At 41.2% G+C, this 15,744-nt stretch overlaps 1 protein-coding gene across 8 annotated transcripts in view; it reads left to right on the forward strand.

The window, feature by feature from the left end:
* Window positions 1–15,744, forward strand: part of DLG1 (discs large MAGUK scaffold protein 1) — a 740,792-nt gene that overhangs the window by 622,421 nt on the left and 102,627 nt on the right. For all 8 annotated transcript variants that reach the window (XM_045030010.1, XM_045030012.1, XM_045030020.1 and 5 more), the window contains one exon: window positions 658–802. In XM_045030010.1, coding sequence (XP_044885945.1) covers window positions 658–802 — 145 coding nt within the window. The remainder of the gene's footprint in view (window positions 1–657; window positions 803–15,744) is intronic.

Here is a 15,744-nt window from a genome sequence, read left to right on the forward strand (position 1 = left end):
TACAATCATAATAAAAGCAAATCTGATAGTAATAATATATTTCTTATTATTACCACCATAGTGTATAAGAGCTGTAGTCCTAGAACAGGACCCCATTGTGCTTGGTGCTGTGCAAATACAGAACAAAGACCATTTCTGCTCCAAAGAGCTTACAATCTAAGTAGTAGAGAAGATGGATACAATAAGTTGGGGAATACAAGGAAACAGTGAGACAATATTGGTTAGCATGACAGGCAGTGGTATCAACTCAACAGTGGCCTAAGCTTTGTCAGGTTTTTTTTGTAGGCTTCACAGCAAAGGAGAGTTTTTAAGGAGGGATTTGAAGGAGGCTAATTAAGTAGATTCATGGATGTTTATGGGAAGCTCTTCATAGTAACACTCATCCATCCGGTATCCAAAAACCCATCCTTTGCTATGCTATGTCCAACATAAATTATATTACCCTTTGGACAGGCACTTGCCATCTCTATATGTAAATAAAGCATCATACATGAACTATGGTGCTGTAGGACCTAATAGATCTGTGGCATAATGGACCAAAAGTAAGGTTTACTGATCCTGGAATGCTCCAAGAAGTTTAAGAGAAACTTTCTGTGAAACTTTATGAAAGCCTACAGTTTTATGTTAAGGATGAGTTCATTTATTCTTTATCTTTAGGTGAACAGTGTTTGCTTAGAAGAAGTTACACATGAAGAAGCAGTGACTGCCTTAAAAAACACATCTGATTTTGTTTATCTGAAAGTTGCAAAACCCACCAGCATGTTCATGAATGATAGTTATGCCCCTCCAGACATCACAAACTGTAAGTTGAGCTTGTCTTTACTACTTAGCTCTTAATAAACATATCTGTCTTTAAAGTTTTGGTTAACACAAAATATTTAACATATTTTAAACATTTATTTCAAGTTTTAAAATTAAGAATTTTATTGATGGGAAAATCTGAGATTGGTATAAAAATGTTATCAGAAGAATTATAACAATTAAGCAGGAAGGCATCATGAGCTAGCATGTTGAGCATGGGTCTACAGTCAGGAACTCCTGAGTAATAATTCTTGCTCTGCCATTGGTTTGTTGTGCCTAGGGTAGGTGACTTAATATTTCTGCCTCAATATCAGATTTGTATAATGGGAATCCTGCTTCCCTCTGATGGATACTGTATTGTGAGGGTTATTTGATGTTTATAAAGCAGTGTGTGTGTGGTGTGGTGTTTGAAATGAGTAAAGGGATAGAATATTGTTTTGGGTGGAATTTAGTGACATTTTAACTTTTCATTTTGCTTGTTTTTCTTTTATCCAAATTTCACCTGCTCAGATTTCATAGAGGTCTGAACTTTGCATATATTTCCACTGTCTCTCTTTAATGGACAGATTAATGTACAAACATGTAAATAAGCAACTTTTTTTTTCAAATTCATTGATGAATATCTGAAATTGAAATTCTCCAATTTTTTCAGAAGTTCATCTGAGTTCTAACATGATTATTATAATTCCCAAACAAAAAACAAAGCAAAACACGTTAAGATGGAGTTAAGGTAGAGGGGGAACGTCTCAGTAGCTGAAGAGTAAAACATCTTACAAATTGTTGTGACTATCACAAAAAAAAAGATTCCAAACTCAGAAACTAGATTTTTCTTTTAAGCTTATCTTAACTCTGAACATGTGAACCTTCTCTCTCCTGCTTTTCCTCAATGGGGACACAACATCACTGCACACACAATTCCCCTTTGAGAAGAGTGTGAGCTAGAGAATAAACCGTACGTGACAGATGCTTGGTCATATCGCTTAATGCTCCATTGGAAAGTTCTCAAAATTTACAGCATTGAGTGTGATATAGGAATCTATGCAGAGTAGAAGTATGGAAATATACAGTTAAGGTACTTGTGACACTGTAAGAATATAAGAATGGCCCTACTGGGTAAGACCAAAGGTCCATCTAGCCCAGTATCCTATCTTCCAACAGTGGCCAGTTCCAGGTGCACCAGAGGGAATGACTAGAACAGGTAATTATCAAGTGATCCATCCCCTGTCACTCATCCCCAGCTTCTGGCAAACAGAGGCTAGGTACACCATTCCTGGCCATCATGGCTAACAGCCATTGATGGACCTATCCTCCATGAATTTATCTAGTTCTTTTTTTGAACCCTGTTATAATCTTGGCCTTCACAACATCCTCTGGCAAGAAGTTCAACAAGATAACTGTGTGCTGAGTGAAGAAATACTTCCTTATTTGTTTTAAATCTGCTGCCTATTAATTTCATTTGGTGACCCCTAGTTCTTGTGTTATGAGAAGTAGTAAACAACACTTCCTTATCTACTTTCTCTACACCAGTCATGATTTTATAGACCTCAATCATAGCTCCCCTTAGCCGTCTCTTTTCCAAGCTGAAAAGTCTCTGTTTTATTAATCTCTCCTCATACAGAAGCCGTTCCATACCCCTAATAATTTTTGTTGCCCTTTCCTGAACCTTTTCCAATTCCAATACATCTTTTTTGAGATGGGGTGACCACATCTGGACACAGTTTTTAAGATGTGGGCATACCATGTGGGCATTATATAGAGGCATATGTGGGCATACCATGTGAGCATACCATGTGGGCATTATATAGAGGCAACATAATATTTTATGTCCCATTATCTATCCCTTTCTTAATGATTCCAAACATTCTGTTCACCTTTTTGACTGCTGCTGCACATTGAGTGGATGTTTTCAGAGAACTATCCACAATGACTCCAAGATCTCTTTCTTCAGTGGTAACAACTAATTTAGACCCCATCATTTTATATGTATAGTTGGGATTATGCTTTCCAATGTGCATTACTTTGCATTTATCAACATTAAATTTCTTCTGCCATTTTGTTGCCCAGTCACCCAGTTTTGTGAGATCCTTTTGTAGTTCTTCACAGTCTACCTGGGTCTTAACTATCCAAAGTAATTTTGTATCATCTGCAAATTTTGCCACGTCACTCACTGTTTAACCCTTTTTCCAGATTATTTATGAATATTTTGAATAGGACTAGTCCCAGAACAGACCCCTGGAGGACACTACTATTTATCTCTCTCCATTCTGGAAACTGACCATTTATTCCTACCCCTTGTTTCCTATCTTTTAACCAGTTACCAATCCATGAGAGAACCTTCCTTCTTATCCCGTGGCAGCTTACTTTGCATAAGAGCCTTTGGTGAGGCTTGTCAAAGGCTTTCTGAAAATCTAAGTACACTGTATCCACTGGATCCCCCTTGTCCACATGCTTGTTGACTTCCTCAAAGCATTCTAGTAGACTGGTGAGACATGATTTCCCTTTATTAAAACCATGTTGACTCTTCCTGAACAAATTATGTTCATCTATATGTCTGACAATATTGTTCTTTATTATAGTTTCAACCAGTTTACCCGGTACTGAAGTCAGGCTTACAGGCCTGTAATTGCTGGGATCACCTCTGGAGCCCTTTTTAAAAATTGACATCACATTAGCTATCCTCCAGTCATCTGGTACAGAAGCTGATTTAAATGATAGGTTACAGACTACAGTTCGTAGTTCTGCAATTTCAGATTTGAGTTCCGTCAGAATTCTTGGGTGAATACCATCTGATCCTGGTGACTTATTGCTGTTTAATTTATCAATTTGTTCGAAAACCTCGTCTAATGATAACTCAGGCCTGGTTTACACTACGCGTTTAAACCAGTTTTAGGAGCATTAAACCGATTTAACGCCACACCCGTCCACACTAAGAGGCCCTTTATATCGGTATAAAGGGCTCTTTAAACTGGTTTCTGTACTCCTCCCTAACGAGAGGAGTAGCGCTAATATCGGTATTACCATATCGGATTAGGGTTAGTGTGGCCGCAGATCGACAGTATTGGCCTCCGGGCGGTATCCCACAGTGCACCACTGACCGCTCTGGACAGCAATCTGAACTCGCATGCAGTGGCCAGGTAGACAGGAAAAGCCCCACGAACTTTTGAATATTTCCTGTTTGCCCGGTGTGGAGCTCCGATCAGCACGTGTGGTGATGTAGTTAAAAATCAAAATAAAGAAAGAGCTCCCGCATGGACCATGCGGACGTGATCGCTGTAAGGGCAGGCAAATCTGTTCTATCAGCGCTCCGTTACAGAAGGCGAATTAAAAAACATTTTTAAAAAATCTCCAGACAGACGCCATAGCAGGGACTCAGCGCACTGCTGCGTGACAAGCGTAACGGAAAGCCAAGGAATCAAATGGACGCTCATGGACTGGAGGACTCAAGCTATCCCACAGTTCCTGCAGTCTCTCTGAAAAGCATTTGCATTCTTGGCTGAGCTCCAAATGCTTCTAGGGTCAAACACAGTGTCCGCGGTGGGTCAGGGCATAGCTCAGCAATTTACGCAACCCCCCACCCACCCCCAGAAGTGAAAGGGAAAACAATCCTCTCTTGACTCTTTTACATGTCACCCTATCTTTACTGAATGCTGCAGATAGACGTGATGCTGCAGTACTCAACACCAACATCCTTGCTCCCCCCTGCCATGGGTGGCTGATGGTGCAAAACGACTGGTACCTGTCCTCATCATCAGCCTATTGGCACATGGGGCAGTGCAAAAGTGCTGGTAACCATGCTGACTAGCATCCGTCAGGTCGATCAAGGGCGCCTGGCCCTAATTTTTCCTGGTAGATGGTACAGTATGGCTGATAACCATCGTCATCATAGAAACAGGGGGCTGAGCTCCGTCAGCCCCCACCCTTCATGTGTTAAAAAAAAGATTCAATTGCCCCTGCACTAGCAGAGGGATGCTGGGCTCCTCTCCTCCACACTCCTTACTGTCCTGTCTGGACTATCATAGCAGCTGGAGGCTGCCTTCCACTCATTTCTCACTAACAAGTCAGTGTGTCTTATTCCTGCATTCTTTATTACTTCATCACACAAGTGGGGGGACAATGCTACGGTAGCCCAGGAAGGCTGGGGGAAGAACGGAATCAACAGGTGGGGTTGTTGCAGGAGCACCCCCTGTGAATAGCATACAGCTCATAATTTCTGCAGGATCTGACACAGAGCAGCTGTGCTCTCTGGTTCTATGATACAGTGGTTCTCTAGTACACTTGCCCATATTCTAGGCAGGACTGATTCTATTTTTAGATACCAAAAAGGAGGAATTGACTCAGGGAGTCATTCCCAATTTTGGCTTATGACAGCAGCAAATGGTGCAAAAGGACTGGTAACCATGATCATCTTATTACCAATTTATGGTATGGTAGATGGTACAGTATGGCTGGTAACCATCTCTGCTGTCATGCAAAAGCAAAAGCATGCTTCTGTGTAGCGCTGCTGAATCGCCTCTGTGAGAGGCATCTAGTACACATACGGTGACAGTCACAAAAGGCAAAACAGGCTCCATGATTGCCATGCTATGACATCTGCCAGGGCAATCCAGGGAAAAAAGGCGCGAAATGCTTGTCTGCCGTTGCTTTCCCAGAGGAAGGAGTGACTGACGACATTTACCCAGAACCACCTGCGACAATGATTTTTGCCCCATCAGGCACTGGGATCTCAACCCGGAAATTCCAAGGGGCGGGGTAGGCTGCGGGAACTATGGGATAGCTACGGAATAGCTACCCACAGTGCAACGCTCCAGAAATCGACGCTAGCCTCGGACCGTGGACGCACACCACCGATTTAATGTGTTTAGTGTGGCCGCGCGCACTCGATTTTATACAATCTGTTTTGCTAAACCGGTTTATGTAAATTCAGAATAATCCCGTAGTGTAGACGTACCCTCAATCTGGGACAGTTCCTCAGATCTGTCACCTAAAAAGAATGGCTCAGGTTTGGGAATCTCCCTCACATCTTCAGCCATGAAGACCAATACAAAAAATTAATTTAGTTTCTCCGCAATGACCTTATTGTCCTTTAGTGCTCCTTTAGCACCTCGGTCTTCCAGTGGCCCCACTGGTTGTTTAGCAGGCTTCCTGCTTCTGATGTACTTAACAAAAGAAAAATTGCTATTACTTTTGGAGTCTTTGGCTAGCTGTTTTTCAAATTCTTTTTTGGTCTTCCTAATTATATTTTTACACTTCATTTGCCAGAGTTTATGCGCCTTTCTGTTTTCCTCACTAGGATTTAACTTCCACTTTTTAAAGGATGCCTTTTTTGCTTCTCACTGTTGTGATGGGTTGAGTCAAGAAACCCCCTTGGGACTACCATCTGATGTGCTGAGACTACCTCTGAGCCCGTTTTCCCTGCCAGCTTCGGACTTCAGTACCCTGTCTTGTTGAGCCAGACACGCTAGCCTGCCGCAAATACAGACCCAGGTCTGAACCATGTCCCCCAAAAGCTGCAAACTTAACTGAAAACAGCTTAAGAAGTGCTCCTGTCTCCAGCACCCAGATACCCAGCTCCCAATGGGCTCCAAACCCCAAATAAATCCATTTTACTCCGTATAAAGCTTATACAGGATAAACTCATAAATTGTCCGCCCTCTATAATACTGATAGACAGATATGCACAGCTGTTTGCCCCCTTCAGGTATTAATTACTTGCTCCGGGTTAATAAGGAAAAAGTGATTTTATTAAATATAAAAAGTAGGATTAAAGTGGTTCCAAGAAATAACAGACAGAACAAAATAAATTACCGAGTAGAATAAAACAAAAACACGCAAGTCTAAGCCTAATACAGTAAGAAACTGATTACAGATGAAACCTCACCCTCAGAGATGTTCCAATAAGCTTTTGTCACAGACTAGACTCCTTTCTAGTCTGGGCCCAATCCTTTCCCCGGTACAGTCCTTGTTCCAGCTCAGGTGGTAGCTAGGGGATTTCTCATGACTGCAGCCTCCTTTGTTCTGTTCCACCCCCTTTTATAGCTTCGGCACAAGGCGGGAATCTTTTGTCTCTCTGGGTCCCCACCCTTCCTTCTAATGGAAAAGCACCAGGTTTAAGATTGTTTCCAGTACCAGTGACATGGACTATAAGGTGGACAGAAAGCTGGCTAGTTCGTCGGGCTCAATGGGTAGTGATCAATGGCTCCTTGTCTAGTTGGCAGCTACTATCAAGTGGAGTGCCACAAGGGTTGGTCCTGGAGCCGGTTTTGTTCAATATCTTCATTAATGATCTGGAGGATGGCGTGGACTTCACTCTCAGCAAGTTTGCAAATGACACTAAACTGGGAGGAGTGGTAGATATGCTGGAGGGTAGGGATAGCATACAGAGGGGCCTAGACAAATTAGAGGATTGGGCCAAAAGAAATCTGATGAGGTTCAACAAGGACAAGTGAGGGGTCCTGCACTTAGGACGGAAGAATCCCATGCACTGCTACAGACTAGGGACCGAATGGCTGGGCAGCAGTTCTGCAGAAAAGGACCAAGGGGTTACAGCGGACAAGAAGCTGGATATGAGTCAACAGTGTGCCCTTGTTGCCAAGAAGGCTAATGGCATTTTGGGCTGTATAAGTAGGGGCGTTGCCAACAGATTGAGGGATGTGATCATTCCCCTCTATTTGACATTGATGAGGCCTCATCTGGAGTACTGTGTCCAGTTTTGGGCCCCACACTACAAGAGGGATGTGGAAAAATTGGAAAGAGTCCAGCAAAGGGCAACAAAAATGATTAGGGGGCTGGAGAACATGATTTATGAGGAGAGACTGAGGGAACTGGGATTGTTTAGTTTGCAGAAGAGAAGAATGAGGGGGGATTTGATAGCTGCTTTCAACTATCTGAAAGGGGGTTCCAAAGTGGATGGATCTAGACTGTTCTCAGTGGTGGCAGATGACAGAACAAGGAGTAATGATCTCAAGTTGCAGTGGGGGAGGTTTAGGTTGGATATTAGGAAAATAGGAGGGTGGTGAAGCACTGGAATGGGTTACCTAGGGAGGTGGTGGAATCTCCTTCCTTAGAGGTTTTTAAGGTCAGGCTTGAGAAAGCCCTGGCTGGGATGATTTAGTTGAGGATTGGTCCTGCTTCGAGCAGGGGGTTGGACTAGATGACCTCCTGAGGTCCTTTCCAACCCTGATATTCTGTGATTCCTGCGAGACCCCAAGCCTTCATTCTTCCCAGCCTGACTCACAGGAGGGCTTGCAAGTAAACAGAGCCGTCTACAGTCAATTGTCCTGGTTAATGGGAGCCATCAGGATTCAAAACCACCATTAATGGCCCACACTTTGTAAAATTACATTAGGACCCTAGTTATATTTCGTATTTCTAGTTTCAGATACAAGAATGATAGTTCATACAAATAGGATGAACACACTCAGTAGATTATAAGCTTTGTAATGATACCTTACAAGAGACATTTTGCACGAAGCATATTACAGTTACATTATATTCACACTTATTAGCATATTTTCATAAAATCATATGGAGTGCAATGTCACAACTGCTTCTTTTACTTTGTTGTTTAGCATGGTGACTCTTTTTTGGTTCTCTTCCTCTGTTTTTTAATTTGGGGGATACATTTAAGTTGAGCCTCTATTATGGTGTCTTTAAAAAGTTTCCACGCATCTTGCAGAGATTTCAATTTTCATCTGTCTTTCATGTTACTATAAAAATGTGGCATTGTTGAAGAGCGCTGAATTGGATTTGTTGCTTTACCAATTATTGTTTGAGTTAATTTTAGGAATTTACTCCATTTGTCATAAAACAGCCAATTGGTTCTAAGCAATTATCATTTAGAGATGCACATTTATATTAAGTTTTGGGAAATAGTTCTTCATTAAGGGCTTCATAAAATGTTGGTTTTGGTTGTGTTTTTTTTTTAATTGCCCTTATGTCTCCTTTCCAGCTAAACACGTATCTTTTCTAAAAATGAAATTACTTTTGTCGCTGAATTAGAAAATAATCCTTCTAAAATTGCAAGATGGAAAGATACAATTTTTTTAGGTTTAATATGTGATGCATTAATTTTTGAGTAATATTTAAGAAGAACCTTAAGCAGTTTTTCACACAAAACTTACTAAATATTGCAGTCTTTTTTCCCTCCAAAGTGATGCTAAATGCAAATATAATGAACAGTAGAAAAGAAAACACTTGTTGTTAGACATTCAATTTCAGTGTAGTATTTCTGTAACTTGTAGTTTGCAGGCTTTTTTTAAAAGTTAATATCTTGACCTGTAGGATTGTTGTCTTTAATTTTTAAGAATAATAAATTAACAAGCATGTATTTTATTAATGTATCTGTGGTGTGGTTTTCATAAGAAATATTGTAAGCTTAAAATATTCTCATATCAATATATATTCCATGTGAATACAGTTCTGTACCAGTCTGCAAAATTAGGTATTTTACTTGTGTTAGGGTTGGACAGAAAGGCAATTGGCCTTTTTGTTGTTCTGTGTCTTATAAAATATAGTACATTTGAGTGCCAGACAAGTCTAGAATCGTTTTCCATTCTTTACTGTAACACGTCCTTATTTGTGCGTACAAACATGTATTTATACATCTATATATAGTGATTTTTCATTTTCTATCCCTGACTCATAAGCAACTTTTAGCTGTTCCCTTATTTGTTGTGATCAACAAATGAGTTTTATTGATCTGTAGCAGTAGTCACTGCTGCTGTTAGGCAAAACAGACTGCAACAGAGTATATTGATTATTCAAGCCTGTCATCCACTTTCAGCAGCTGCCATTAATACCAATATAATGATATGATGAGAGATGTGCTAAGAGACTAGGGAATAGAATATCTATAAGACTGGTGAGGTCTTTAAAGGGATAGTATATGCAGTGAAAGGGGAGAATGATTTTTGGGATGGGGTTACAGTAGGAAATAATCGAGACTTTCACCTAGAACAGAAAGTCACTTAAACTTTTGGTGAAATACGTTACTGATTACAGATTTAATCTACATTATAAATAATTTACATATATTCTACTTTGTGAGCCAGAAATGGTCTAGTGGATTGAGCAAAGGACTGGGTACCAGGAACTTTCAAATTCCAATCCTAGTTGTGTTTCTTATTTGCTGTGTGGGTTTGGCCTAAATGCTTAATATCTGAGTCTGTTTCCCCAATCTGAAAATGAGAATACTACATATTGTCCTTTAAGTGATAGTCCATATGTGTATTCCTCTGGTTGTGCATGCTCTTCATGCACTGGAGACCAGAAAGTTCTTGCTGTCAGTCTGTTGGTCCATGCCTTAGCCCTTCTTCTGCTTGTATAAGGAACAGTGTGGACTGATTTCCCCTTCAGTTCCTTTCTGCTGACCATGGCCAGAAATGGAACCTCTTCTGTCTCCACAGAGCTTGCTAGCTGCTTCTGCATCAAACTGTAAATATTTTAAATATTTTCTAGATAATACACAGTTTTAGATTTTACAGTTTAGTCTAATTTTTTGTGGTTAGAGCTTTGGTGGTCTTCCACTACCCTAACACCCACCCCCCAATCCGCTGTATGGGATGACTAGCATACCCAAGATCCCAGGGTTTACAAACTGCATTTCCTGTCCCTGGGCCTTTACAATCATCAGGCAATATCTCAGTCAAGCCCATGAGTATAGTCTTCAGAGATTCCTAATGGATCATGCTATGACCCCACAGTCTGACCCTGGCCTAAAATACACCCCCATACATTGTGCAGAGCCATCAAAAAGTGCTCCTCTGAGCACAGTGACATCTGGTTTGGGGCTGATAAGAGAAGTGCTAAGCACTACTCCAAACGGGCCTAAGGAAGCGATGAAACACTTTCACAAGAAAAAGATCTCTCCTCCAACATCCTCCGAGTCAGGTGAGAATCCGTTCCCTGGGATGGGAGTGCCAGGAGCTCACAAAGATCATGGTACCAGTCTCCCAGCCTGAAAAGCAAGACTGCCCTGACACCAGTGTTCATCTCAGATGCAGGACTGTCCCCAATTTCAGCAAGAGAGAAACAATGGATGACTCCTATGCTAACAGTGCTGTTGTGCCATGATAAGGAGTTGTCAGTACCGATGACCATGGCAAGATCAACTCTGTGAGTGCCACAAAAAAAAAGTAGTCCTTTCCACTCCCTCGCAGCGGAGGATAGATACACCATTCCTGAGAATATTGACATCCTCTTGGACCCAGAATCCCCAATCCTGTCATCCCACACCATCAGTCCAGAGGGTTCCTGGAAGGGAAAGTCATTCACTAGTACCTCTGCCAGCCAGGGCATAACAAGGCCCCCTACTGATGGACCTGCCCATGGAATTGGAAGCTGCCTCCTCTTCTGAAAGTCGGGTATTAGTGGGAGAACATCATCACTCCTGTAGAGACAAGGGGTCAGTCCAGATAAAGGATCCAGAGTTTCTTGAGCACCATCCTTATGTCATAGGAGAGATTATGCCCCTTGGGACCATGGGCACCCTACTCCATGGGGACCGCCTGTAGGCTGATTTGGGGAGGCTTAGTAGGGACAGTGGAATTTATCCACTTAATTTAGTTGTATTTAATAATTAATTTTCTAATTAATAATGTTAATAATAATTGATAGATATTAATGATATGGGTATGGCTCGCCAATATGGGTGATCAGAAGATAAAGTTCGTCTTGAATCAGGCTTCACAGAATTTAATACAAGGAGATTGGGATATATCTGACAGGAAACTACACTGAGACAGAATTAGTCAAACAAGACCTTTTATTTAAAATCAATGAAACAAGAAGTAAATGCAAAAATGTTAAAAGCAGTTTGAGATTACAAAGTTACAAAATATCACAGTTCTTTAAGAGATATAAATCTATGATAATTCACTCTGAACGTAGGTGTTATTTTAAAAGGAAATAATAAAAAGACTGAGTATAAGTCTATAAAATTAGATGCTTTAAAGGCAAAGCAGAACTTAGAACTTTATACTTACAGCTGTGAAAAGAAATACCATCAGTAGTTGACAGCCTTCAAAAGGGGAGACGGGGTGAGACGATGGAAGATAGCTGGATGTATCGCCTACCTAATGGAGGATTGTCAACCTTTTTATAGGGAGAAATCCTTCCTCCTATGCCCAAATTTGTCTTTCCCCCATGGAAAGGTGAGGGTACCTGTTTTTATAGGTTGACCTTTTATGTGCGTATGGATGACAACTATCTACGTATCTTGTGGTGTACGTGTTAGATTTGTGGGCAAAAATACCCCACTCTTCACCCTATTTAGGTGAAAGGTTAGCAGACATTCAAAAAGTCCCTAGACAATTTGCGTAGGTTTGTATCCTATTATTACTTTTCTGAGTAAGGGTCTTAAAGGTTGCTTTCAGCGTCACAGAGGAAATAGGCCAGGATGTCTGGCCTAGAAGCTTCTAGGTATCTTGCATTACAACTATTGCAAATTTCTATTAATCTATGCAGCCTACACATTTTTATCAAAAAGACATTTTATACAGACCAACAGATTAATCCTCAGGGCTACACACCTCAATTTCCATTTGACCCCTTGCAGCTGGCCTTATTGGGGCCTGTGGGACTCATGCATGCAGTATTCCAAATCTGTAAGTCTGATTGGAAATCAAAACAGCCCCCTCTTCACAGAGAGGATCCTGAACCAATGAGCCAGTGGAGGAAGACAGAGAACCAGATTCGAGAGAACCACCAGCTCTCACAGGGTTATTATTGTCATCCCCAGATGAGGTGGTTGCACTGTGCTCCCCTTCATCACCTGATGACTACAGGCAATTTCAATACCTGCTAACGAGGAGCACAGACACACTTCACATCCCTCTGAGGGAAGTGAGGGACACTCCTCAAACTGTTGGAGATTCTCCGGTGCGCGGGGCCCAGAAAAATGACACTGACAATTAATGAGGCCATCTTAAAACGAGCAGCCGTGGTCTGGCAAACCCCAGCCACATATGCCCCATGCCAAAAAGAATGGAGAAGAAATATTTATGCCAGCTAAAGGAGCAGAATTTTTATTTACACACCCTGCTCTGAATTCATTAGTAATTCAAGTAGTCGCTGAAAGAGGTAGACAACATCATACTATATCCATCCATTTTGAAAAAGAAGTTAAACACTTAAACCTCTATGGGATAAAAGTTTGTGTACAGTACTTCGACCAGCTTACAGTTCTCATAGCAATGTATCATCAGGAAGTAATGTAAAAGTATGCTTTTATTAATTATACTAAGTTTGCTGAATTCACTGACAAAGACCCACGGAGGATAAGCTATAGTTCAGTGCATTCATCAAGGAGGACAAATTGCTTACCAGATGGTCCCTGCAGGCCTCAGTTGGTGCAGCAGATTATGAGTACGCCTACACTGCACAAAACAACAACAAAAATCCACAACAGTGATTCTCAGAGCCCGGGTCAACTGATTTGGGCTTGCACTACCAGGCTAAAAATAGCAGTGTAGACATACCAATCTCTTTCTTGAGTGGTAACAACTAATTTAGACCCCATCATTGTATATGTATAGTTAGGATTATGTTTTGCAACGTGCATTACTTTGCATTTATCAGCATTAAATTTTATCATTTATCAACATAAAATGGCAGATGAAATGAAGTTTAGTTCCCAGTCACCCAGTTTTGTGAGATCCTTTTGTAGCTCTTCGCAGTTTGCCTGGGACATAACTATCTTGAGTAATTTCATCTGAAAATTTTGCCACCTCACCGTTTACCCCTTTTTCCAGATCATTTAGGAATATGTTAAATAGGACTGGGCCCAGTACAGATCCCTGGGAGACACCACTATTTACCTCTCTCCATTCTGAAAACTGACAATTTATTCCTACCCCTTGTTTCCTATCTTTGAACCAGTTACCAATCCACGAGAGAACCTTCCCTCTTATCCCATGACAGCTTATTTTGCTTAAGAGCCTTTGGTGAAGGGCTTTGTCAAAGGTTTTCTGAAGATCTATATCCACTGTATCCCCCTTGTCTGCATGCTTGTTGACTTCCTCAAAGAATTCTAGTAGATTGGTTAGGCATTATTTCCCAACAAATGATGCTCGTCTATGTGTCTGACAATTGTATTCTTTGCAATAATTTCAACCAGTTTGCCTGGTACTGAAGTGAGGCTTACTGGCCTGTAGTTGCCAGGGTCACCTCTGGAGCCCTTTTTAAAAATCGGCATCACATTAGCTATCCTCCAGTCATTTGGTACAGAAGCTGATTTAAATGATTGGTTACAGATGATAGTTAGTAGTCCTGCAATTTCACATTTGAGTTCCTTCAGAACTCTTGGGTGAATACCATCAGGTTCTGGATACTTATTACTGTTTAGTTTATCAATTTGTTCCAAAACCTCCTCTAATGACACTTTAATCTGGGACAGTTCCTCAGATCTGTCACTCAAAAAGAATGGCTCAGGTTTGGGAATCTCCCTCACATCCTCAACAGTAAAGACCAATGCAAAGAATTCATTTAGTTTCTTTGCAATGGCCATATCGTCTTTGAGTGCTCCTTTAGCATCTTGATCATCCAGTGTCCCCACTGGTTGTTTAGCAGGCTTTTTGCTTCTGATATATTTAAAAAATAATTGCTTATACTTTTGGAGTCTTTGGCTAGCTGTTTTTTTCAAATTCTTTTTTGGTCTTCCTAATTATATTTTTACACTTCATTTGCCAGAGTTTATGCGCCTTTCCGTTTTCCTCACTAGGATTTAACTTCCACTTTTTAAAGGATGCCTTTTTGCCTCTCACTGCTTCTTTTACTTTGTTGTTTAACCACGGTGGCTCTATTTTGGTTCTCTTACTATGTTTTTTAAATTGGGGTGTATCTTTTAGTTGGGACTCAATGGTCAAGTTCAAAGACTCTCTACCCAGAAGGCAAGACAAGTGTTCTCGGCCATCTTGGAAGAGGGCAAGACAGTGGCCAGGGCGCCTCTCTAAGTGGCACTGGACGTGGCTGATTCAGCAGCATGGTGGATAGCATTGGCTGTCACCATGCGGTGCAGTTTGTGGCTGCTGTCCTCAGGGCTTTTGAACGAGGCTCAGTTCTCCATCCAGGACTGCTCCTTCAAGGGCAACACCTTGTTTGCACAGCAGACAGACACCAGGCTGCATTGGCTGAAGGACTCAAGGGCTCCCTGCGCTCCCGTGGGCTCTACATGCCTCAGGTCTGAAGGATGCATTTCTAGCCGCTGTCCAAACACTATCCCTAAGCTGTTCCATACACCTAATTTTTGTTGCCCATTTTCTGTCTTATTATCTATCCCTTTCTAAATGATTCCCAACATTCTGTTCACTTTTATGACTGCTGCTGCACATGAAGTGGTTGTTTTCAGAGAACTATCCACAATGACTCCAAGATCTCTTTTTTGAGTGGTAACAGCTAATTTAGACTCCATCATTTTATATGTATAGTTGGATTATGTTTTTCAATGTGCATTACTTTGCATTTATCAACACTGAATTTAATTTACCATTTTGTTGCCCAGTCACCCAGTTTTGTGAGATCCCTTTGTAGCTCTTCACAGTCAGCTTTGGACATAACTATCTTGAGTATTTTTGTTTCAGCTGCAAATTTTACAACTTTGCTGTTTGCCCCTTTGTCCAGATCATTTATGAATACGTTGAATAGGACTGGTCCCAGTACAGACCTCTGGGGGACTATCCCTCTCCATTCTGAAAACTGACCATTTATCTTGCCCTTTGTTTCCTATCTTTTAACTAGTTGCTGATCCATGAGAGGATCTTCCTTCTTATCCCATGACAGCTTACTTTACTTAAGAGCCTTTGATGAGGAACCTTGTCAAAAGCTCTAAGTACATTATATCCACTGGATCACCATTGTCAACATGCTTCTTAACCCCCTCAAAGAATTCTAGTAGATTGGTGAGGCATGATTTCCCTTTACAAAAACCATGTTGACTCTTCCCCAACA

This window comes from Mauremys mutica, chromosome 9 (genome assembly GCF_020497125.1).
Source record: "Mauremys mutica isolate MM-2020 ecotype Southern chromosome 9, ASM2049712v1, whole genome shotgun sequence".
Taxonomy (NCBI): Eukaryota; Metazoa; Chordata; order Testudines; family Geoemydidae; genus Mauremys; species Mauremys mutica.